This window comes from Pezoporus occidentalis, unplaced genomic scaffold (genome assembly GCF_034315485.1).
Source record: "Pezoporus occidentalis ecotype Australia unplaced genomic scaffold, CSIRO_AGI_Poc_V1 ctg183, whole genome shotgun sequence".
NCBI lineage: Eukaryota > Metazoa > Chordata > Aves > Psittaciformes > Psittacidae > Pezoporus > Pezoporus occidentalis.
This window is the reverse complement of record NW_026913673.1, coordinates 2,256,287-2,281,355: the sequence shown is the minus strand read 5'-3', so window position 1 is coordinate 2,281,355 and position 25,069 is coordinate 2,256,287. Positions and strand designations below refer to the sequence as shown.

Below are 25,069 nucleotides of genomic sequence, written 5' to 3'. Positions count from 1 at the left end.
TGTAGGGTAAAAAGAATGAAATATTTAAAATGACAAGTGTTGAGGGTTTTGTTTGTTGGGTTGGTTTGGTTTTCTTTGAGTCTTTTCTATTATCTGCAAAGCTTTTGGTGTTCCCCACTTCCCAGTTTAGAAGTGCAAAGTACTCATAATAGAAATACATATTACAGTAGCATTCCTGATGGGAAAGGGGCTGCTTCCTTAAAATAAAAAGCCGCTTCTGATTTATATGTCACCACGTTCTCTTCTGTGGACTGGCTGAAACAATGCCGTGTTACGTAGCTGCATTCTTACCTGTTAATTATAAACCTTACAGGTCCTTGTTTTTCTGCCTGTCTCTGTGCAATCTGTTTTTACCATGTCCTGTGCTCCCTGTTGTCATCCTTCCCGCTGCTGCTTGCCACTTCTCTGTCACTTTTCATTCTTGGGACAATCTCCTTCTAAAGGAAGCCCTCTCTTTTTAACCTGCCAGCTTTAGCCTCTCCCAATGCCTCCTGCTCCCAGGGTTGATGTGCTGTTTGTCAAAGTTGAACTGTAAGCTCCTCGTGGCAGGCTTGTGTCATCCTCTCTGTGTGTGTAAGGTGATGTGCACTCTTGCAGTAATATCTACAAATAAAGGTGGTATTAAGTTAATCACTAGTTTTCCTGTAATAAAGGTATTGCTTGGTTCTTAATGAGGCTATGGAAGCATGAATGCTTTACATGGTGTCATTTGCCCAGTGGCATGAGACATGTTGAGCGTTGCCCTTGACTGGTTCTTCTCAGGTTAGGTGTCAACAGCCAGATGTCAACTAATCTCTCTTAGAAAAGTAATCTCTTAAATATATAGTTAAGTAATACACACAGCAAGTTGGGAAAGAGCTCAAGCTCAGTTCCACAGCGTGAATAGCTATCAAACAGTGAAAGAGGAACAACTCTGTCCCTAGGTGGGAATGCTACAGGAGCGACGCAAGAAAGCATCACCTCAGTTATCCACACTGGATATATGGCATTTTGTTTCCAATCACATAACGAGAAGCCTTGCCCTGTGATTTCAGTAACAAAAGTAATAAAGGTAGGGCTTGTTAGTTGTACTTTATTGAGTGCAGGCCCTGTAAAAGGGGGCTTGCAGTTGTCATGACTAGCTGGGGTTACTCTTAATGCCAACTACAGCTGGGCTGGCTGCTGCCTGGGAGTAGTCATGAAAATGGGTAAGGCCTTGAAAACGCTGCGAGTTGTGATCTGGTGCCAAGGTGGAGCCTTGTTGCTGGGAAGTCTTCATGGAACCATAGAATAGCCTGGGTTGGAAAGGACCTTACCCTCATCTAGTCCAATCCCTGTGTCTTCAACTGGACCGAGTTGCCACATCCAGCCTGGCCTTGAATGGCTCCAGGGATGGTCTGGGCAACCCGTGCCAGTGTTTCACCACCCTCATTGTAAAGCATTTTTTCCTCGCATCCAGCCAGAATCTCTCCTCTTTTAGTTTAAAACCATCACCCCTTGTCAAAAACGCCCTTCTAAAGGCTCTTGCCAGGTTGGACACAGGGGCTTGGATCAAGCTGCTCCAGTGGAAGGTGTCCCTGCCCGTGGCAGGGGTTGGAGCTGGAGGAGCTTTAAGGTCCCTTCAACCCAACCCATTCCACGGCTCTGTAAGATCTCCTCCGTTGAACACCCCCAGCTCCTACCCTCACGGAGAAGCGCTCCGTTTTTACTGCCCTCTGAAGAGACCCATGCCCTTCCCCTAGTGACGACTCCAGAGCTGAACTTACACCCCTCTGCCTGCAGCCCTGCCTCATCCCCTAGCCGTTCCCGTTAATACCTAACTCATTGACCAGCCCTTCGGCACCGAGTGCCTTACCCGTGGCCCCCAACCACCGTGTGCTTTATGGCAGCGGACCCCGCTCCCTCATCCCCCTCCTGAGGTAAACGGCCCCGTCCCGGTGCGGTGCGGTCCGGCCCGCAGGCGCCTGTCACCTCGCAGAGCGGGGCCGGCCCGTGCGGCTCCGCCATGGTGCTCATCAAGGAATAGTGAGTGTGGGGAGCCCCTGCTTCACCCCGGTCCCCTTCACCAACCTCTGCCTATGCCCCCGCTCACCGGGCCTGCCGCGGGGGGGGGGGGGGGCGGCACGGCCTGGCCCTGCGCTGCGGCCGAGCGCCGGGGAGGGAGGCAGGAAAGCGGGGGGGGGGGGGAGCGCTGCGTGAGGGCCGCGGCGCCGGTGCGGGCGGGAGTGAAGGTCACGGCGGGGAAGGGGCCCAGCGGCACCTCTGCTTGGCGAGCACCGGCTCCGGGGCTCCCCCCCTTGCCTCTGCGCATCGCTGCGGCGCCGCTCCGGTGCACGGCCGGGGTCGGGTCGTGCCCCCCGTGGCCTCCCGGCCCTTCGTCCTCCGCAATGAGGGGGGGGGTGTCTCGGTGTTCTTGGGGAGTTGGGGGGGTGCTGGTGGTGCCAAGGGCCTTGCTGGGCTCGTACCGGTGGGATCGGTGCACGGTGGGTGCTGTGCGAGGCAGCGGCATCTTGCCCCCTTCTCCTTGTGACAGGGGGAAGTGGCCAGGCGCGTTTTGACCCCCCTCGTTTCCTTTAGCTGTGTGATTTCTTAACTAGAGCCTCCACTAAGAGTGAATGTGGCAGAAATAAGATAGCTCCAACGTGGCTTCTTTTTTGATGTGGAAGCCTCACCTTGGTGTTCTTTGCTGGCCCTGAGGCTGCTGCGGTTGTTGTGCCCCGCCGTGGGGTGGAAAACAGGCTGGAGGATCTGTTGTGGGGGAGTGTGTAACTGCTGGTCGCATTGCTCTGGCAGTCTTTGATTCATCCTTGCTAACGTGGTGTACTCCTTTGGACCTGTGCACTTTGACTCCGTGTCCTCAGCTCTGCATTGTCCTGCACATATTTCTGCCCTGAATTCTTAAGGTTAACTTAAGTGCATTCTTAAGTGCATTCTATGCTTTTTTTTTCCTTCTTTTTTTTTTCCCCTCACAGAAGATAGCTGTGATCCTGATGGTTAAATGGGTTTTCAGGTCTTCTTGGTGGCCTCTTTATAGCAATTTCTTTGCCAGATCATGGACCATGGCGTGGGTTTAAATGTTAGAACTGCATTGAGGGTTGTGCTGAGCCTTGTAGTTGTCTTCAAACTTGATTAACTTCTTCTTTCCCCACCAATCCTTAAACCCTCTCTATTTTTAGAGTAATAATAGGGGTGTAGACTTTAAGAGCAGCAGCAGAGCTGGTCTTTGTAACACAGAGACACAATTACCTTCTGCAGTGTTAAACTGGGTAGCAGGCAAGACACCAGGGCTAAGTGCTTAGTTTCAGTTGTGTGAAAAGGTAATTAATTTGCTTGTATAACATCTGTTTTGTTGAGGTTTTCCTGTGAATTTAGTTGGTTAATGTAAGCTTTCCTCTTATAACACCCCTCTGGTTTCTTTCTGTTTGCATCCAGGTATCTTTTCCATGCTTCTGCTTGCAGTCTCTTGCCCTGTACTGCAGTAAAGCTCACTTGCCAGTGAGATAAGCTCCCTACGGGGCACCTCATGAAGATAGGAGGCAAACATACTTTGAATTTTCAGATTTCTGGGAGTATCAAAAGCTCATTTGGATGAGCATCACTTTCACAAGTCATTTTGATGATATTATTTACCTCAGCAAATCAGCATACCTGCCTGGCTTTCACACTGCCTGTGTCAGAGCCAGAATGTGAAGTGCACATTATCAGATTAAAGGTTAAAGGACCAGAATTCCTTATTTTTGCTTTATTTTTACAGGCTTCTATTTCTGTTTTCAAAAGAGTCACTAAACTTTTAAAGTCTTGTCATTAGTGATGTTGTCCTGTTTGTTTTCTTCCCTTTATGCCTTTACTAAGACATATGTGACTTTAAGGACACTCAAGGTTCCTACTGTACTTCTAAAATGAGCATTTATTTTTGACTTCTTGGGGTTCCGGACTGGTTGTAACAGTTGCACATTGAGTTATGCCACGGTATTGGTTCTGATCTAAATCTTCCTTGATGTTGTGTGTGGAAGTTGCCCATTTTACGTGCTATTTGTGATGGTTTTTCCCTAAATCTCAGGTTCCAGGAAGCGGTTGTTAACAGCCTATGAAACGCACTCTTTTTGGTGTGACCTGTCTAGTTGAAGGACTTTGTTGCTGTTGTTGAATTAGTTCAGGTTGCCCCAACACCATGTACAGGTACCTGAGTGTAAGTGGTAAAAATATAAGTGAACTGTAGCTGCGTGTCATCTGAGCAGATCATTCTTCCATCTCTGAGACCACTTGTCACATCCTCCCTACGAAATCAAATGGGTTTTATGATGTGCTCCATAGGTATTGTAGGAGATGTTACAGAAATAGAGCAATGTAACAAAGACCTGATGTCACATCTTTTATTGTCAGTCAATCTGTATCCTCTTTTCTTGTACTGATGGTTATGCAGAGATGGCTTTTAACGTTTTCATCTGATGTCTTATTAGGCATCTTTCATTTCTACCTGTCCATGCTACAGATAAGCTGCATGGGTTTTGTTCATTGATTGGGTTTAGATTTTGTTGTAGTTCCAGGGTTTGTAGATGCTGCTTGTTCTCCTTATTGTGATTTCAGTTACATCAGAAGACCTTGAGGAGAATCAGAGTGTAAAGACTGACTTCCCTTTCCTGTGAAGTGACGATAATGACACTGACCTCCTCTGCAGCTGTACTTCCCTTTGCTGTCATTTGAGGCAGATTTTAATCTAGGAGGGATGTTAAATGTTCTTCACCAGTTTCAGGCCAACCACATCATATAATTTCTGATATGTTGATCTAGTTCCGTCCGCAGGTTAGGAGTCTGTGTTCCCATTGTGAAGCCTTTCTTCTGATTCCATCCTCTTGAGCAGTCTTCCCTCTTCTTCCTTTATCGTTTGGCTACCTATAAGTGCTAGTCATCCCCTGCACTCTTGGTTTGCTAGGCTAAATGAATTGTAAACTGTTTATCTTCCCTGTGTTTCTGTTTCTCTGTTCATGAACATTGACCTCTAAGATAACATTCAGATCTACTGTCTTCCAGAAATGCAATTTTATTACCTTACATCAATCATTTTACGCCAGTTAACAAACCTAATGTCATGCTTGATGGCATGGTCTACCTGTAGAAATCCATTTTCTTTTCTTTGTTCCCTATGTAAGGAATACCATACTGAAGTGGATCAAAGGCCCTCTTCCATCTTGCCTTCTAGCAGGTAGTTTTAGGAAACTATACAAATAGTGAGTAGAAGGATTGTTCAGTATATCCTACCAGAAAGTGACATAAGGACTTCCATGAATTGATCAAATCCCATCTTAAAATTGCTTATACTTCTTGCGTTTGGCAAGGAATCCTGCAACTTAGGTATTCATAATGGGAAGAAATACACTTCACTGGTCTTAAATTTGTTGCCTGATGGTTTTTTATTCTTTCCTTCTGCTGTAAGACAGAATCATTCTTCCTTCTCCATTCACTGTTTTCCCACCATTCATGACTCTTTAATGCTCTACCATCTCTTAACCCTTTAGGTGTTTTTCTTCTCAGCTGACAGGCCTTAGTCCAACTGTGTTCTTCTCACACAGAAGCTTTTTCCTATCTCCAATCATCTTTTTTGCCTTCCTTCATATGTTCTGTATCCTGTATCATAATCAAGGGGAGGTGACCAGAACTGTATGCAGTATTCAAGATGTTGATGCATGAGAGATTATAGTGACATAACTGTCCTTTCTTTGGTATGTGTATGTGGTGGTCCCATTTCTGATGTCATGTTTGCTTTTGAGCTACCAGTGAACTGGTGTTTCCAGATGCTCTTCCATCAGGACACCAAGATATTTGTTGGTGACAGCTAAGCTGGGTCTTATTAACCCCATATGTCTATAATGCATGATTCTGCTTTTATTGCCACCAAACATCTGCAGTTCTCAGTGTCACAAGGAATCTTGCACAATCTGCAGATTTTGCCCCTCTTGCAGTTTGTTCTTACAGTATCTTGTAGGTAACATTCCTCTAGTGAAGGGAAAAAAATACCTATTTTCACCAGTATTGCTTTTTAAGAGTCAGTTTATTAATGCAGAGGACTCTTTCCTGATCCCATTATATCCTGATATCTCTGAGACTAGTTCCCAGAGAACTTGGAATTCTTCCATCACTGGTAGCCATATCCGTGTCATATCTGTGTCACGCTTTGGTTGCTTGTTTCAACATCATTGGTAGTGAGAGCAGAGGTCAAATGCAAATCTAGTTTTGGAGATCATATACATATATATATAAATAGTATTTTTAAAGGCCTTAACCTGCATTTTTAGCAGCTTTAAACTGAGTTTTATTCTTGCCTTTTTCCAAATATCTCAGTTTGGCTTCAGGCAGTCTTTGCCCTCTTGTCCAGTCAGTTGATTCCAAGAGGCATTTGTGAAACCACAATGTGAATAAGTGTGACTCATCTATAGAGAGGCAACACCTTCCTTTGCAGTCAGCTCTGAGAAAGCCTTCCATAGGGTTCTCTATTTAGTGCTGTTTCCTACTGGATAGGACATGGAAGCAAATGGCTTGTGACTGTCACAGATCTCTGCAAAACTGCTGAAGCACATAGCAGTGCTCTACAACAGCTTGATAAGAAATAAGATGTGACTTGAAAGGATGTTGTGAGAAGGCACACAAAACTGTTTCGATGCTGTGTAGACTTCTAGGCTGCTATTACCAGCAAGGGTCTGTGAACACTGCACAGGTTTAATATAGGATTGCAATTATACTATATCATGTATTGATTCTCTTTGAGGCTGTTGTATAATCTTGGGACTAAAGAGTAAGCTCTAGGGGTGCCAGGACTGGGTGGATGCTGGAATATTGCAGGGGCAGAGCTGTGCAGCCTTTGCTGTGAGGAATGGGTCATGTAAATGTTGCAGCTGCAGGGATATTTGTTAACTTGCCGTTTCTGTGTTCCCTTTTCAGCCGTGTTATCCTGCCTGTGTCTGTGGAGGAGGTAAGTCCTTTTCTTCTTGCTTCCTTCTTTTAGGACTGTAAATAAACTTGTGATCAAAGCAGTCTGTATGAACAAAAACTGGAAGATGCACAAGAAGGATGTAAATGTCTTCAGGACCCCTGTGTGTTATTCACTCACCATCATTTTGACCAAAGAATTGAGTTTCTTTAAGCCTGAAGGTACTGATTCTCTCTCCTTTCAGATGTCTCGATTTCATATCTTGACTTCTCAGACTGTTACAAAGTGCAGTTTCCTTTTGATTAATATTATTGTTCTTCTATGTTTTTAACAAGAAGAGGAAGCTTTAGTACAAATTTATGTTACCCTTTAAACTGTGTTTTGCTGGAAGTCTTTTGTTTTAAACTTTTATACAAAGACCAACAACTTCTTCTGATTTGTGAGGCTGGCTTAGCTAAAGAAAGCTTGTGTATATTTTTCCTAGGACTATTTAAGACCTTTATAGCTCTTACAGAAAGAAAACTGTCTTTTTGTCTAGGTAAAGCTGTAATTGAGGCAATAAATGTAGTTTATGACGGACATGGAGAATGGCTGTGCAGTGTCTGTGGCTGATTCCCTGCTGCTCTCTCTGAGAGCTGCAGCTTGCCTTTTCTTCCATCTGCACTGAACACCACTCTTGCAGAGAATTTGACCATATAAATGTTTTCCATTTCTGAATGTTCACACTAGCAAGGGAGATGAGAAATTGAAGTGACTGAGTTGCAGAGTCCATAGCACTTCTGTAGGAGATTCCTTCTTCCAGATGCATTGTTTTTCTTCTTGTGATCCTTGGCTGTAAGCCTGAGGTCTGTGAGCTCTGATCAAGGGCTTGCTCCGACTCTCAGGGAGAGCTGTGATAACAGCACTCTTGTTCATTTTTCTTTCCCCTTGACTATGGCAGCTACTGTGGCACAGACAGTGGTGAGCTGGATTGTGGCAGCACTGTTTTAAGCATGTCCCTTTTGTAACTCACTGCTCTTTTGACAGAGGACAGTGTATTCCTGCAACCATGAGGCTGGCTAGTAATAGAAAAACTATGTTAAAGCTGAATTCCTTATTCCTGTGGATCAGTCTGCTGTGACAGGCATCACATGCTGACAGAAAACCTAGACCTCTGATCAGAGGATGGGTTTAGATCCGTGTTCTATGCTGGTGCAGGAATGAGGCTGTTAATGCCACAGGTCTGTTGTTTACTCCTTACCTGCACCTTACGTGCTTTCTGCATCAATCTGCTTCAAGCAGTATTAACAGAAGGTTTGTTTGGCTCTCTTATTGTGCTTGAGTGCTGCTTGTGTGGGGAAGTCCTTGACAAAGAAAGGACTAACATGATAAGCTTTATCAAGCCAGCAAAGGATGCAGACTTGCAAGTTAGAAAAAGCTGTGAGTAAATGGTAAGGTACTCCAGAGCTCAATAAACAGAAGACCTTAGCCTGAATAACAGGAGCCCTGCCTCATACTGATATGCCTCCTAGGTATCAAGCCATGTAAAGACAAAGTCGTAGCATCAGTATACAGATTGTATCTTCGAGGGAGTTAGACTGGATGGAGCCCAGCACAGGGTTTTTCCAAGTTCTCTGATACTAGGATTAACCTTCATCCAGTTAAAGTGAATCCACTGCTATGCTCTTTTCCCTCCCTGGCTGGCTGTTCAGTGCCAAGCAGGTTTGAGCCTTGTGTGTAGGCTGCCTGTGTGGGGAACTGAGGGACTGGCTGGTATGTAAATCTGTCTGTATAGCAGCCTCCTTGTCTGTGGATGCCCTGGGGTCATCTCTTTCAGGAGGTGTATTCCTCTCCTCTGGACTGGAGTTGTACCAGAGAGCTGAGTAACCTGAAAAGTCTATGAAGTGATGAGCAAATAAACAGCATTAGGAGAGAAGGAACAAAAATACTGAAGAGAGCACTTTAATATGTGCCAACTTGATCAGACTTTATCTCCAAATGCACATACTGTCCCTATGTTCCCCAAGTGATGCCCCTCTTCAAGGTCTGGTGGTTCTCTTGTGATACGCCAGAATTCCAGGAACCAATTCCTGAAGGAAGTGGGAAGAGCTCTAAAATTCACTTAGCTTTGCATAAGTACTTATGTGATGTGGTAGTCTTAGAGGTATGCTTAAGCAGAAAGGTTATTTCCATATTGACTCAAAGGATGACTCCTGCTTTGGGTTTGTGGATTGCTTCATCCCCTTTCCTGTGTGGAAAGATGCTGACACATCTGTGCATCACTTGGTGGCTACATTACTGTCTTGTGCTACAAAACAGCTGTTAAAGCTTCATTGCTTTCAAGGATTTCCTCTTAAATAGGGCTCTGGGGACTTCTTGTGGCTCTTGACCATGTAGCTGCTCATTAAGCATCTCTGGCTAGCAAGAAGGCTTACGATTTCCCTTTAATATGGGCAATTTTTGCTTGCAATACTGAAGAGCTCAACGCCTTCTGCATGCAAATTGCTGCCAGAAGTCTGATCCCAATGTGTAACACAGGGAATGAAATTAATTATGACTTTGAGGCATTGTAATAGGGCTGATGGATTCTGCTGTGGTGTTCTGTTGATATGCCAGGGATTGTGTGCTCAGGCCCTTCACCCCTAGCAAATGGGGCTTAATCAGTAGTAAGGAATTCAAGAGAAACCTAGTGATGAGGAAGGCTTTGAACTTAACAAAGAGATCAGTGCTGAATGGTTAGCCAAGTAAGTGCTAAGATGGGAACAAAACAGTGGAAAAGAAGCCCTGGTGATGACTAAAACTTGAAGGCTAGGATGTAGGAGTTAGACTGTAGCAGACTGTCTTCTGCTGGGAAACTCTGCCAAAACATGGTCCTGTTTAGGTGCAGGCTGCAAGCTGCAATCCTCTGTTGGTTTATATCATTGCCACACTGCAAGGAGAAAGAAGAAAAACACCTTGTTGTATCTTAGGGGCTAACCTTTACTTTTGTACCCTGACCAACATCACATTGCACGGTGCCAGCTTGGAGAGCGCGGTCTTGAGTGGCTGTGTGGGTGTCTTGCCAGCTGCCGCTTGGAAATGCTGGTATGGATTAGAGCTGTGTGTACACATTCTGTGCTGCCTCTTTGTTCCTTTCACATGGGAAGGAGCTTGCCAAACACAAAGGGCTCTTATTTATTAATTGTGTTCAAAGCTGCTTTCAGGGAAATGACTGGTTTTGAAGATGGTTACATAGAGATTAGGCCTTTTGAAAGAAATTGGATGTAATGAAGATGTGCTGTCAGCTGTATAAGGTGTTATGAGACAGATCCTCTTGATCTGGATAACTTCTTGTAGAAGAGAGGAAGGTTTTTTGGAGCTCTCAGGTCTGCAAGAACAGGTCTGTGACACTTTGGGCTTCACAAAATGTGGTTTTCTGTTAACTTTTGCAGGCAGATGCTGTAGGATCTGTTCATTGGGATAGTTTTATTTGCGCCTTTTCCTCCATTTATCAAAGTGATTAAAGGATCAGAAATAACAGGGAAGATTAAATGGTGAAGATGCTAAACCAAAGGGCTTATCCTCTTAGTGCCTGAACTTTGACCCACGTATTTAAAAGGGAGCAGGAACAAATGGCTGTTACTAAGAGAAATTAGTTTGTGCCCTTGATACCTGTCCTGAGACTTCAGTCCTCCCCTTTAATATTGTAGCTGCCAAACTCGTGGTGAGTTCTCTTCTCTGAGTGGCCGTGTGGCTCTTACTCCACTAAATCAACTTGCTCCTAAGATTTCCCAGCTCTCGTGTTTTGCTCGTTTGGAGGGAGGTGAGTGTTCTGCTTCGTGTGGGTCATCTACAGCGTTATGTATGAAATGTCAAAAGGCAAAGAGTTGTATTGCAGACACCAGACTGAAACCCAATCTGCTGGAGACAGTGCAGGAACCGTCTAGCCAAGTGAGGAGAGCCTGTATAACCTGGCCCTACAGAGCCAGGTCCAGCAGAGCTGTTGCTCCTAGCTCAAAAGTGGCCTGGGATGCTTTTTGCCCTGCCCCTGGATGTCCTGTCCTCAAGCATTACTACTTTGGCTTACCATCTATTACTCTTCCCCTAGGAATAAATGTTTCCTTGGGTTTGGTGAGGACCAGGTGGTACAAAACCTCAGAGCTTGGGTACCGTTGTTATTTTGGGTGCTCTGTCAACAACACTTAACCACTGTAGAAATCTTCCTTCCTTGCTGCAGATGAACCAGCCAGAGATGTATTTCAGGGCTGTTAACTCTGAGCTAACACTTTTTCAGCCTGGATTTCAGTGTATGGAGTGCTAGGTGCTATTCCTGATCCTGTGCTGGGGAAAAGGAAGAAGGCCTAAGCAGTGTTCCATTGCTTTGTAGTTATGTTTTGGAGGGTTTTGGAGGGTTTGGTGGGGGTTTGATATCATTGCACTTCTGATGCCTAACACTTAGTGCATTACCCTTCCAGACTGCCTCTCTGTACTGCCTTTGGCAATGGTTGCTGTCTTGCTCACTTTCAGTTCTGAAGGCTTAACTCTGTTAAGTTGAAACACTTCCTTTTGACTTAGTGTTTAATTTCTTCATCCTCAAACCTTGTCTGCTCATCTAACTTCACCTCAAAGACACCTGCATGAATTTTCTTCGTTTGATCATGTTTCTTTTGAGCTTTGCATCCCCTTTTTCTGCTGCCGGAGGCGAGAGTGTTTTAGTCTTTACATTTTCTGTGGAAAAGAATGTTCTCTTTGCTCATGTTTGTGATTTTTCCTCTTCTCTTCCCTGTGAAACATTTGGGCATGCTTCTAATGAAAGAGATGGTGTAGTGGCAAGTAGTTTGAGTGAAATGTTGCTGCCCAGTGAGTGAAAAATGATCTTTTGGTAAGAATCTTATGGAATGTTGAAATTCTGTGCTCTCCCTGTCAGTGGTTTAGTGCTCGTGGTTTAAGAGGAAGTCTGATACAGAAAAACCCCAACCCAACCCCAGAATAATAGGGGGAGCAGTGCCAGCATGGATCAGCTGCTCATCTGGGGCTTTTATTGGTTAAGTTATTTCATTAGATAAAGCTTTCAGGATGGGTTTAGTTATGTGGAGGTAAAAAATCATTTAGGGATGGGTAAAGGCAGTTGGGAAGGAGGAAAAGGCTTGGTTATAGAGGACCTAACAGAACAGAGTTTGATGTAGGTGCAGAAGAGAAATGGGTGTTCACTGGGGAGAAATGACCTGATCTGATTATAGTGTCAGGTTTAAACATACTGGTGTGGTCGTAGGCTTTGTAGTAAAGGCTGAGAAGGGTAATTTCAGTCTATTCAGCCTTAAAATGTAGCAGCATTTAATTGGAAAACTCCCGGGTGCAAATACCCTCCTTACTTCAAGCTTCTTACTTTGTTGTTTCCAACAGCACTCGTCTTTGACTCTACTGTGCTCCTAAGCTGTGCACATCTAACAAGTGTGTTTCTCAGAGCATTTAAAGGGTGGTGCAAGTACCCTTTGTGTTCTGCCTCCCTCCTGCAGTCCTGCACTTCCTTTCCCCCTACCATATTGTCAAAGGAACTTCATGTGAAGTTCTTTGGGGCTCTCCTGGGTAAAAGTACTTTATGCTTTTTAACTTAGGACTGGCAGTGCGTTATTCTCCATTTGAGCTGAACAATTGATGCTCCTGTGTGCCAAAAAGAGTGGAAAACAATGGATTTTTCTACAGTATGCCTGTGTTTAAATGTTGTCCTGACACGCCTTTAATCTGTTTTACTTTCTCCTGAAGTTGTGTTGGTTTGGAGCTTGGGATTGAAGGGTTAAAGGTAACTCTTCTATTGGCAGTGCTTTCCTCTTAACTACCACTATATCAAAATGAAATTGAAAGAGCTGCTTGTCTGGACACACAAGTGGATGTCCCTTTCTCTGCCTTCTCCCCAGATGATAAATTTATCCTTGGCTGCTTCTGGTAAAGTTCTTACTTCTGCTAAATTACAGCTTTCACAATAATGTGTCTCTCCCTTCTTTAGTATCAAGTGGGACAGCTGTATTCTGTGGCAGAAGCCAGCAAAAATGAAACTGGTGGAGGTGAAGGAGTGGAGGTCCTGGTGAACGAACCCTACGAGAGAGATGGGGAGCGTGGGCAGTACACACACAAGATCTACCACTTACAGAGGTATGAAAACACTTTATTCCTGGAATCGGGAAAGGCTCTCGAGGCAGGAGCCTCAAGGAAGGAAAATACAATAGGGTTGCAGTGACTGTAAATCATGGATAATGTGAAAGCTAAAAGACATCGAGGTAAGACAGGAGTATAACAGCAGCTGGCACTGGTACAGCTGGAAGTGAGCATCACTGGTGTGCCTATTACCTGTAGTTCTTATCAATGCCTTTCTTCCTGTTCCCAAATTCTGCAGCAAGGTGCCAACATTTGTGAGAATGCTGGCCCCTGAAGGAGCTCTGAATATACATGAAAAAGCATGGAATGCTTATCCCTACTGCAGAACTGGTGAGTGCGTGGGGAAGGACTGTGTATTGCTGGTTTGTTGGGGTTTTTGGGGGTGGAGGAGAGGGTAGGAGGGGATAAGGAAGGAGACAACCAATACAGAAGCTGTTTCAGCTCTTAAATCTTGGATTTCTGTTTTTTAAGCCCTTTCTGTGGTCAGGAGAAGCAAAATACAGTGCTGTGGACTTAAAAGATATGCCCTTGTCTCGTGTGCTGCTGCTGAATGACAATGGGAAAGAACATACCAAGAAACAGATGTTAGTCCTACTAAAGGAACAGCTGTATTACACTGAACCCTCACAGAAGTTACCAGCCATGATGGAGGGGGGTGAAACTAGATGATCTTAAGGTCCTTTCCACCCCGAACCTTTCTATGTTTAACCACTATTGTTTTTCTGGTCTTTGTTGCTGTAGGAACTGCAAATTTGACTTTGCCTCCAAACTCACGTAGTGTTTCTGGCTGTGCTTTATGCTGTTTGTGTATCTGAAAGATGCATTTTTCTGCCGTTTGGTAGTGGCACTGTTGCTATGGGAACTGTAAACTTAAAAATCCCAACTGGCCTTGAAACTTGAGATAGAAAAATTTTTTCAACCATTTGTATTTTTTCAACCATTTACTTGAGAGGATTTAAAATGAAGTCTTTTAAAAGAAGGAGAAAGCTTTGCTGTGGGGGAGGATAACGTTACTTCAGCAGCAGCATAGTGGAATGGGTATTTCAAATACAAAATGCATCATCAACTGCAGAGTAAGTTTTTAATGTGCCACATAACGCAAGATGCTGAAACAACATTAATTCATAGCATCATAGAATAGATAAAGTTGGAAAGGACCTTAAGATCATCTAGTTCCAGCTCCCCTGCCATGGGCTTTCCCATTTTTATGCAGTTTCCATGCTGCATATTGCTTAATTTAGCCAGTAGATGTCTGGTTTATTCCCATGTTAAGTACAATGAACTGCTTTAAACACAAATAGTTCTTTCATTAATGCTTTAAGTTGTGGAAACAGATCTCAGTTGACGGTAGTAGGTTTTGTTAGCTGTAATGCTTTACCTATCTCTTCCTCCTCTGAAATGAAGGTATGGGGTTAGCTTGTGTTGTCAGTCTTAGCTGCATATCCTTCAGTTAAACACTGCTAAAACTCTACTTAAAAGTGATACTAAAATCAAGTACAAGACTTTCTAACACAGTCAAAGACGTTTCAGGTTTTGGTATGCTAGAAATGCTAACAACACCCAACAAAAGAAATCCTCAACTGTAATAAACACCGCTATGAGATGAGATAAAGTGCTGGTTTGTGGGGGCTGGAGCAGAAGGCAGTTTTTCTGCGGGGGCTGACAAATCTGTTTAGAGAATCTGCCAGCCTGACATGAATCAAGAAAAGCTCCAAGAAGTTGCTGCAACCTTCACTTGTTAGCACTGGGCAAGAGGGAGGAACCAGTGTGTGGTGTAGGCTGCTTGTGCATTATCATTTTACTTCGGGTATTTCGGTCCTATGTGAGAAGACTTGGATGGCCTCATGTGAATCTTTGATCATGCCAGGCTGGCTTACACCAAGTAGTGAGAGGGCTGAGAGCCGTGCCAGAGTTTGAAATCTAAGAGCCAGGGATGCAGCAAGAACTAAACCTGATTTGGCTGTGTAGGAGTTAGTGGTACTTGTGCCTGTGCCCTCCTGGACCAAAGTGAGTTAGCATGCTGCTCTCTGGAGCACATCAGCACATCAGCTACTATACAGAGCCTTTTAAACTTGAATAAAACCATACTTCTAGTTAATTGTGCCTCATGGTAGATATATTTTTAAGTAGATTAGATCATCCTTCTTACATTTTCTTATACCTCCTCTGGAAAGCTCAATCATTACTTTAATGTGCATATCATGTACCATTATCAAAGAAGGATGTTGCACCGTCCCTGGCAGTATTCAAGGCCAGGTTGGACGGAGTCTTGGGTGGCACGATCTAGTGTGATCCATGGCAGGGGGGTTGGAATTGGATGATCTCAAAGTCCTTTCCAACCCAAACCATTCTATGATAAGTACTGCAGGTTGAGGGAATATAAATGCCTAGCTTATACCTCCCTGCAGTTCTGCACACATGTGCTGTAGTATGGGTTTTTTTCTGTGCTATGAATGGAATCCTTGCTTAGCTCCTTTGAGAGCATGAACTGTAAATGAGACTGTTGTCATATGCATTTACAACTTCTCCAGTAGAAATGAAGTGAGGGCTGCCTAATAGTTAGAACTGTGGGCTGGTGCCAAGGAGTGTTCTTGGTTCTCTTTCTGGGGTCTGACTTAAATATTAATGTTTCTGAAATGTTGGTAGAAAAGCAATTGAAAGTGTGCTCTGCTGTGGTGAGTGTCAGCATGGCCCGTGGCCAAATGTCAGGCAATTGAGGAGTTAGAACTGCAGCTGAAAAGTGTAGGAGTTGCTGCTGCAGTGTCTCAGTGCAGGCCCTGGTTTGTGAAAAGCTGAGCATCTGAGTTTTAGTAGGCATTTCTAAAGGGATTCGTTTGTTTGCTTTGCAAATGAAGTGTCTTCCCCACAGAGATTAGGAAGGTGAAGGAAAATGTTTTAAGGCAGCTGCATAGTCATGGCACAGAGACATGGGAAGGTGGGAAGACTCTGGCTTATGATTACTATTGGGTTTTGTTAGGACTAGCAGGAAAAAAAACCCTCTTTCTTAGAGAAATAATGAAGTGTTCTTTGAGGTGAAATTCAGCCTTTTAAAGATAAGGCTCAGCTCTGCTTGTTCTCTCCCTCCACCCCAACATGTCAGGCTAAATAATGAAGCCTTCTTCATTTAAATTGCTGTAAAAAGCACATTTCAAATTGTTAAAGGTTTAGGTCACTCCAAGGCCTAGCAGCAGGGAGTTTAAGGTAGCTGGATGTGCATGGTAGGTGATACAGGGTGGCTGGGCCTGCATGATGTTGGGTTGGAAACTCGTAAGTTGTAATAGTGTCCTTAAACCAGAATTCCTTCTTAGTAAAACCCTTGTGAAACTTCAGAACAAAGCAGCAAAGCTTCAGACACCCTTATTCTCAAGTAGAATTGCTAACGTGCTCTGATGGCTCAGGTAGAGCAGATGCTGACTGTTACAGGATCTTAAATTGCTTTTCTGTGTTGAATAATTGAGCCTTACTATCCAGGGAGTTCGGTTACCAGGAGCAGTAGAGATGCAGAGGCTCTGGTTACTGCGGGCAGCAGTGATGAGGTCTGCACTGGCCTGAAACCCAGCATGTGCTTGCCTCACAACTGTGGAGAGGTTTCTTATCTGCAAGCTGAGAAAGGATTGGTAATATCCCTTCAGCTGAACATACTTATTCCATCTTCCCATCCAGCTGGCTGGAGGCCAGGGAGCAGAAGGGGCAGTACATAATTAATTGCTGCTCCTCTGGGTTTCTCCAAGTCCGAGGAGTTCCAGAGGAGAAGGGGGTGAAGTTCTCTGGGCTTTAGTGACTTGTAGGGTGGTCTCAGCAGCTCCCTGGGAAGCTGAAGTTGTCCCTGGTTTGCTATTAGTGGGAGGAGGGCAATGGTTGCTGTACATTCTTTTTGCACTAAAGTACTGTATCTTTTTCTTTCCATGTGTTGATTTCTTGGACCAGTTATTACAGTAAGTATTGATTTTACTGATGCTCTATGGAAGCATATGTAATGTCTGAAATGAAGTGTTCTGGGTAGGAGAAGGTCTTTACCTTGAGCTAAAGGCCCTTTAGCTTTTGTCATTGTAAGATGATGTAGATTAAGCCCCCTTACCAACTGTGGCACAGCCACAGTTTGTAGCTAGGGACAGAGATCTTGATTGCAGCGATGCTCAGCTTCACGAGTGGGAATGTACCATTGCCTAGATAAAGGATTCAAAGAAAGCTAGCTCATGCCATTAGATCCCTTTTAATAACCTTCTTATGAATTTGATATTTCCTTTTTACATGCCAAGTGTTTCACTGGCTTGTGCTTTTGTTTCTGCTCCCTTGAGGGAGGATAGGGTTACCTTTGGAAGTCCTTTTCTACTCACAGTACTAATGAGAAATGGAAAGTGGTTTTGCTTACTGTGCTTCTTGTCCCTTCCCTTTCCAGTGGCAAAAGCTCTCAACACATCAGTTTAATACTGTTCATTGGAAGAGTTGTATACAAATGCGTACTCGGTGTTGGATCAATAATCTCTTTGAAAAGACAATTTCTGCCTAGTTAACTTATGTTACCCCTTCTAAACTCTCAGTGAAGTGGCAGATACTGTCCTTTAAAGAGAAAGCTACTTATAAACCCCAAATGTTTTGCTAAAGCAGTGGTACTTCTGGTTTTTAAAGTAAATGACTTGGGGTTTGTTTGATCTTCTGTGTTTAGTGATCAAACAATTTTGCTAAAAGCAATGATGTGTTTACAGATAATTCTCAAGTTCCCTAAATCAAACCCCAGTCAAGTCTAATTCTTGGAGTTGATTTTCCTACTGCCTATCTAGCTAATGGAAGATGAGTTAAATATCCAAAGAATAACAGGAAGCTTTATTTTGATGACAGAATGAGTATATGAAGGATGACTTCCTGATCAAAATCGAAACCTGGCATATATCAGATCTTGGAACACAAGAGAATGTAAGTACTTGTGTTGTATGTTTTAGTCATCTCTTTAATGTCACAGTGCTGCTTTCCGTGCTAGATTAGATAGTTGCTGTGTGGAGTTGTCTGTTTGCTGTGTTACTGCACTACCAAGGCAGAGACTCTCCTGCTGGCTTCTCATATCTGCTGCACAAAACTGTCCCCCAAGCACTTTCTCTGTGTGAGCACCTCTGCTTCTCTAGAAGGTTGTGTGTTTACCACAGTGGCCTCTCTGTGTGTGGACAGGGAGCACTGGGTGTCTGCATCTCCATCTGGGGTTTTATGATCTTAGGATGGGATTGTTCCGTGGTGGAATCGTTTACATTAGTCTTGTGCTTTCCCTGCAGGTTCATAAACTGGAGCCAGATGTATGGAAGAGTGTAGAAGCTATTTATATAGACATTGCTGATCGGAGTCAAGTGCTTCCCAAGGTATGGTAGGTGGGTAAGAGCTCCCTAGTGTTGGAGGCCTTGTGCTAAAAGAGAAGTAATGTACACACTGTGTTCTCAGGGATGGTCATAGGTAACAGGACAAATGAGAGGATGGAAAGAGGAGGAAAAGCGTTCCTTAAATGTGTTTAAGCAAGCTAGAGGAAGAGCTCTTCTAAAAGCTATGTTAATGCTGCCTATAAAACAGTGTATATATGTAGTTCTACAGCACTGCAGCTGGTTATAATGCTTGAATAGCAAGAGATGGCGCTGCCCTTTCCATACAGGGTCATTTTTAAACTGCCTCCTTTTTGAAACTGACCCCTGGCTTCACAAGTGTGTCTTGAGTTCATGTAGCTAATCCTGGTTTCTACAAGTCACCACAGTTACTGTAAGAAACTAAGGGATGTTTCTGTACTGGTCAAGGAAAATACACCTGGAGCAGAAGACTCATGAAGAAGATGCTACAGATTGATCACTTTTGGCACTAAACTGATGATGATTTGAGTTTGGTTTCATTTTAATTGAACTGGGGGTAGGAGTTGAGTACATACCCCAAATGCAGGAGGGGAATGCTGCGAATTATTTCCTCTGCAATAGGGGGCATAACTGATGCCTCTTTCTTTTTGATGGTGCTACGAGCTTGTCTGTACTTGTCTCCTAGTGTGCAGTATGTGAGCATCATACTGATGCAGTGCTGTGAAAAATCCAAGCTATCACAGCTCCAGAAAACGTAGCTATTTTCTGCAGCAGCAGTATTTAGCTGCCAAAGAATGAGTGGTTAGAGGAAACCTATCCTGAAGGTTTATACATGTTCTGATAGATTTACCCCAAAGGCGTCCTTACAAAGGTCATATCAGTGTGTTACCACTTCTTCATATAGGTCTAGGACACAGCACAGGGGGGAGAAATATGTTTCCTTGAAGAGTGCCTGACCTAATGTTGAAGTCTGAAAACAGTAGCTCTTGAGAAGGCAGTTAGAGGTTAGTCTTTGCCCACCAGAAACATAAATCCTTTGTGGTGGTGAGCAGCTGGGTAAGAGTGGGATAATTTGTGGTTAATCTCCCGTGTCTGTCCAATAGGATTACAAGGCAGAAGAAGATCCAGCAAAATTTAAATCTGTCAAGACTGGACGTGGACCTCTGGGTCCCAACTGGAAGGTATGTGTTGGATGAGATCAGGAGCTGTATCAGCTTACGTGACTGAAGTATAGATACTGGGGCTTGGAGCCAGGGATAGATATCTAAACCATGGGATTCACTTCTGTGGAAGGGAATGCAGGACTCAGCTGGTGATCTGTTCTGGACTTAAAGGAAATGGAAGAGTTTGGTACAAACAGAGTGAGTTCCAAGAAATCACCAGGGCTGTCTGGTGTTCAGCCCAAGGGTTCACCCAGGAGAATTCAGAGATGAAATAGCAGAGTTATGAGTAGCAGTGTTTAACCTTTCACTGAAATCCTTGGAATCTCAAGACTCTAGAAGAGCAAATATGATGCCAGTCTTTAAAAGGGACCTTGAGGGGGATCTGGGGAGCTATGAGTGTGCAAATCTGATCTCCATCAGGTCAGCCTAGAAGCTGAGGTTGTAAAGTGGATGTGGCTCCTGTAAAATGAAGCAGGGAAGTCCATCTTGCAAACCTTGTGGAGTTTCCTTTAAGGCTTGATAATGATGCAGATGACTTGGATGATATCATCTATTGGCAAATGTTTTAGGGAGGGACTTCTTCAGAAGACTTTTAAGGAAACTAAGTTGCTGTGGTGTTAATAGTGAACGTGCTGAAAGACATTAATTCAGTGGAGGAAAGAATAGAGGAGAGGAAGGAATAATCCATCCTCAAAATGGAGGGAAGGCCATCTGTGGAGGAACTAGGATTGATTTTCATCATGATCTTAAATACCATGGAAAAGGGGTGAGCAAAAAGATGTGACAGAACTTGTCAGTAAAAAACAGGTAAGGTGCAAGGATGCAAGATGAATCTGAGGAATTGTGGAAAGAATTCATGGTTGTGACTGAAGGAGCTGCTTTCCTGGAGGCATTTGACCTGAGTCCTGATGTGAATGTCTCTGTGTCTTTGCAGAAGGAGCTGGGCAAACAGACAGATTGTCCATACATGTGTGCTTACAAACTGGTAACAGTCAAGTTCAAGTGGTGGGGTCTGCAAAATAAAGTTGAGAACTTTATACAGAAGGTAAGTGAGCCCTTTGAAAGGGAGACATGTGGAAATGAGGCATCATCTCCCATGTGCTCTGGCACCTCAGCTTCTGCTAATAGTGTATTCTGCTTGGTGATACTAACCTGAAACCCAGTCATGTCACCACAGGCAACACAGTCAAAGCCTCTGCCTGATACACTGCAAAGTGTTAAAGTTGGATTCAGTTTGGTTGTTCTGTGAATTGGCTATTGAACCATTTTCACTCTAATGTAAGAAGGTGATGAAGGTAAACTGGCTGTTTGGTGGTGGTTGATAGATCAGCCTGAGAATTGGGGTCATTTGATAGTCGATTTGTGGATGATGAGATGATGCATGTATACTAGGGTTATTTTGGTCAGGGGCAAGACGTGGGTAGATACCTACAGCTTCAGTTATCCAGTGCTGATCAGCTGAGGATCTTTCTGGCAAGTGCTACAGCTCTAGTCATGTTTTCCTCTCCTATTCTGCTGCTTGAAAAACCTGTGTTAAAAAATAAGCAGATGGTGGGAAACTTTATTACTTAAAACCATGAGTAATTGGTGTCCTGAAAAGAGCTTTTTCTGCAGCAGAGTTCTTAACCCATGAACTGCAGCAGGATGCTGGACCTGGGAATTGGTAGGTGCAGTGTTCATAAAATGCCCATGACTTCAGAGCACGGAGACTGCTCAGTGCTTAATATTGATGAAGTATAGTGCTGCTTCTGCAAAAGCAGTTCTCTGGTGATATAACCTGAAGAGAACCCTGAAGGGGTGCTGCAGGATTTCAAATGCTTGTAACAAAAGCCCTGAACAAAGCAGTGTCTTGTATCCTTTTCTCCTGAGTGTCTCTTCAGCTACACGGTTGTGTCAAAGTAGTCGAACCGCTTTTGATGAGAGCGGGTTATCAGATGTGAAACCATAATTGGTAAAGCTGAAGTGTCCGTCCTTAATGCAATCTCTCCAAGAGGCATTGTGTACCCCTGTCTAGTGTAATGATTTTGTTTAGCTTATCTCCTATAAAATGGAAGTAAATTGCTCCTAACGAAGTAGCTTCTGCACATTTCGGGTGTGGAAAACAAGTTTAGGCTTGTTTTTAGGTCACTGTAAAAGAAAAAAGCAAGATAAGTGCAGATGGACCCTTTCCTCTTGGTAACCTCCAGTTTTCAGCAAGGATTATCTTAAGAAATACTTTTATTCTGGTCCTCCCTTTTACTGCACCTTCAGGCCAATGATTGTGCTTTAAGTAAACCCAACCTGAAGCGCTTGGTTCAGTCGGAACACTGCTGTCAAATCAAAGGAAATTGCTAAAGCATTCACTAATTCCTTGCTCTGTCTAGGCTTGGGGGAGAAAAAGAAAGCATTTCTCTGTGGATTTGAGGCTGTAGATATTCTGTTAAAGGAATACAAATGAGCTAGCTCCAGTTTCCAATTGTGGCAGCGCCACAGAAAGGTGGGCGAGGGAGCCAGTGCTTCAGTGTACGCATCTCTGACAATTGTTACAATCCGGTTAGATCCATATTAATTGCCCCCTGAGTCAGCTCCTTGTATGTTTTACTCCTCCCTCCTCCTCCTTTTGCAGCAAGAAAAGCGTCTCTTCACAAACTTCCATCGGCAGCTCTTTTGCTGGCTGGATAAGTGGGTTGATCTGACTATGGAGGACATCCGTAGGATGGAAGAGGAGACCAAGAGACAGCTGGATGAGGTCAGTGGAAAAGCAGGGCAGGTGTGGGTTGGGTGAGACACTGCTGCTATCCAGTACAGTGGAGAGAGGGAAGACTGCAGCATTGTCATAGCATAGTGTGTATTGTCCTCCTGCTATTTAGGTCATGCTGCTTGTGGTTTGAATGATTGGCTATGACTCTGTTGTGCTGGCATCTCCTTCTAATCATTATGGACTTCTCCTTCTGTTTGTTATTGAGCCAGTAAATGTGTTGAACCACAGGTAATGAGAGTATGAGTGGCAATGGTTCCTCTATTGCTTTAATATCTTCTATTAGCTTTAACCCAAAGCTGAATGGTCATTTTTGTCCTCATTAATTTCCAAAAAAAAAACAGTTCAGTAAAAGGATTTTAGCGCTTAGGTGCTATAAGCAGGTACTGGGGGTATGTAACAGGGTTTGGTAATAAGGAGTACATTGTTCTGTGATTCGTGTCCTGCACTGCACCCTTCTCTTCCTTCATGCCTCAGGATTTGTCATTACAGCTTCATGTACACCCTGCCCTTTGGATAATGGTCCCAGATCTTAGTAACTACAAATGGTCCCTGCACGTGTGTATGCCCAAACACTGATTTGGGATGCTCAGATACAGTTGGTGGCTTACATAAAGGAAGTAGCTTAACTTGTTCCATACCAGTAAATCCTGAGATAACATCATATGAGAATCAGCACTGGAATAATGTTTCTTCTTTCAGATGAGAGAAAAAGATCCAGTGAAAGGAATGTCAGCTGCAGATGACTAACATGACTTCTTCCTGTGCACTGTAGGTATCAAAAGAAATTGATAAAGCTTTGTGTTGCTTTATTTAGGAGGAAAAAAAATACATATTTGGGTAAGAAATGATCCTGTTCATAGCTTCTGACAGGCAAATCTTGGTATTAACTGTGGTCTCTTAGTGAGCCTGTTTCATTGCTGGGTTGAGGAGTGACTTTACTGTCTTGTTTCAGAGCTATCCTAAAGAAATGCCCGAGGGAAAAGTGTAAGAGAAATGTGTTAGAACATTTTGTAGTCTTCACCACTGTTCTTATTTCTGCAATGCATGTGTTACTTCCCATGACTTGCAGAGGAGCTTTTGTCAGGTCCAAAAGAGTAAGCTGGACCTGCAGATACTTACAATATATAAAAAATTCCTTTGCAGATATGCCTGGAATGTATTTCTTGCATTGTTTAACAGTAGTTACTAATGGACTGAGGCCTGGAGCAACATTTGCACATCACAGGAGAAGCAGCAATGACAGTTTTAAAGCTGTTGGCTTGTTTTTCATCTCTTTCCCTCTGAGTGTGTTAACTTGGCATGGGAGGGACTGTCGCACTGGAGAGCATGTATGAATTTGCCTTTGTTGGCCAAGTCCCCAGGGTGCATTCTAGGCTGTGTGCTGGATGGTGACGTGTGAGCAGTGCTGAGATTGTTCAGCCTCGTTCTGTTAAATTGAATCATCAGTTTGGGTTTGGTGACTTTTTCTTAGCTACTGTACAGAAATAGCATTAGGGAATTAAGAAGGCAGGAGAAAGAAGAGATTGTGCATATAGGTAGAGATATCCAAGTCACTAGACATGACTTTTCCAGGGCAGTAAAACACCATCCTAGCTATGCTTTGAAAGAGTGGGATCAGGCACAGCCACAGCATCATCAAGGACTCTCTGTTTACCTCTGCTTGTCCTCTGTTACCTGCTGGTGGTTTGGTGGTGGGTGACACAAGGTGAGGGAGTGTCCAAGGGAGTGTCTTCTGATAGATACATAACATTTATTTAATGCAACTTCAGGCTTTTTAGTTCCCTCCTGATTCATGCTCAGTTCTTAGAGAAATGAGTTTTTGGTTGTATCAGAGCCTCTGGACTTTGTGAGATGGTTTAAATCACAACTTGTTGTTTTTAGGCTGTGTTGTAACTTGTGCTCTGGATCAGTGCTGAAGTGTAGCGATGCAGTGGTGCGTTGCCATTATCTGGTGGCAGCGTGTCCCACGTTTGCTTTCTGAAGGCTCAGCTGCTCTTCCCAAGTGCTTCTAACCCGTTTTCCTCTTGTCTCTCATAGTTTGCAAGACAGTCGTCAGGAAGGCCCAGGGAATCCACACTCTGACTGACGGACCATCTCTGGATCAAGCCTTTCTCTATCCAACCGGCAGGCGATTTTAAATCTCCCATAGCTAATTCTAGATGCCCCTTAATATTGTGAGCAAATAGACCGTCTGGTACTAAGCACTCCAACGTTAGCACGTGGACGAAGGAGGCAGCTCCTTGGAGACGTGTGACTTTAGAGATCGCTGTATTTACGGCTCCTCCCTCCTTTATTTTCATTGTGTTCAGACCAATTTCCATGTGGCCCTGTTTGATTTCCAAGTGACATTTTTAGCTAAAATAGTCTTGTGATGTGGTGACTTAGATTTATTATTTTTTTTTCCCCTGTTTTTTATGTTTTTGGGGTTGTTTTTGTTTTTTTTTTTTTCCAAGTGGGATAAACTGCCACCTTTGTTCCTGCCCCAGCCCTTCACCATTCTTTGCATAGTCTGCTTGGAGAGGGGAAACTGTCAGTATTTTAGAGTGCAGAACTATTCCACAAAATGCTATGCTCTGACCCTTGCTCCCAGGGTAAGAAATTTAATGGCATGTAATCCGAATACATAATCAGGAGTAGCCAGATATAGTTCTTGGTCTGTGATGAATTGTGATCCGTGGCTTCTGCACGGCATTACCTGGTTCTGTCTTAGCACACATGAATTAAAGGCTGTGCAGAAGCTGCGTGCAGCATCCCCGCGCTTGGGCCTTCAGCACTTAACTTTTGAGCTCCACTTTAGGGGCACGTGGTCCCTTTGGCCTCTGTTGCT

The 25,069-nt window shown here is 43.8% G+C and overlaps 1 protein-coding gene across 1 annotated transcript; it reads left to right on the top strand.

Annotated features, from left to right (window-relative positions):
* Nucleotides 1–1,924: 1,924 nt before the first annotated feature.
* On the top strand, nt 1,925–25,020 carry PITPNA (phosphatidylinositol transfer protein alpha). Its single transcript, XM_062615793.1, has 11 exons — nt 1,925–2,004; nt 6,916–6,946; nt 12,867–13,012; nt 13,254–13,353; nt 17,855–17,929; nt 18,280–18,363; nt 19,443–19,520; nt 20,437–20,547; nt 22,108–22,230; nt 22,942–23,010; nt 24,280–25,020. Exons 1-10 carry the CDS (start codon nt 1,985–1,987, stop codon nt 22,987–22,989), a joined length of 816 nt encoding a protein of 271 aa, XP_062471777.1. The 5' UTR covers nt 1,925–1,984; the 3' UTR covers nt 22,990–23,010; nt 24,280–25,020.
* Nucleotides 25,021–25,069: the final 49 nt, after the last annotated feature.

Excerpts from the sequence above, each read along its gene's own strand:
- PITPNA (XM_062615793.1), top strand. The coding sequence starts at position 1,985 with ATGGTGCTCATCAAGGAATA. Across the intron at positions 6,947-12,866 it reads TGCCTGTGTCTGTGGAGGAG|TATCAAGTGGGACAGCTGTA; the intron begins GTAAGTCCTTTT and ends TCCCTTCTTTAG. Across the intron at positions 20,548-22,107 it reads TTGAGAACTTTATACAGAAG|CAAGAAAAGCGTCTCTTCAC; the intron begins GTAAGTGAGCCC and ends CTCCTTTTGCAG.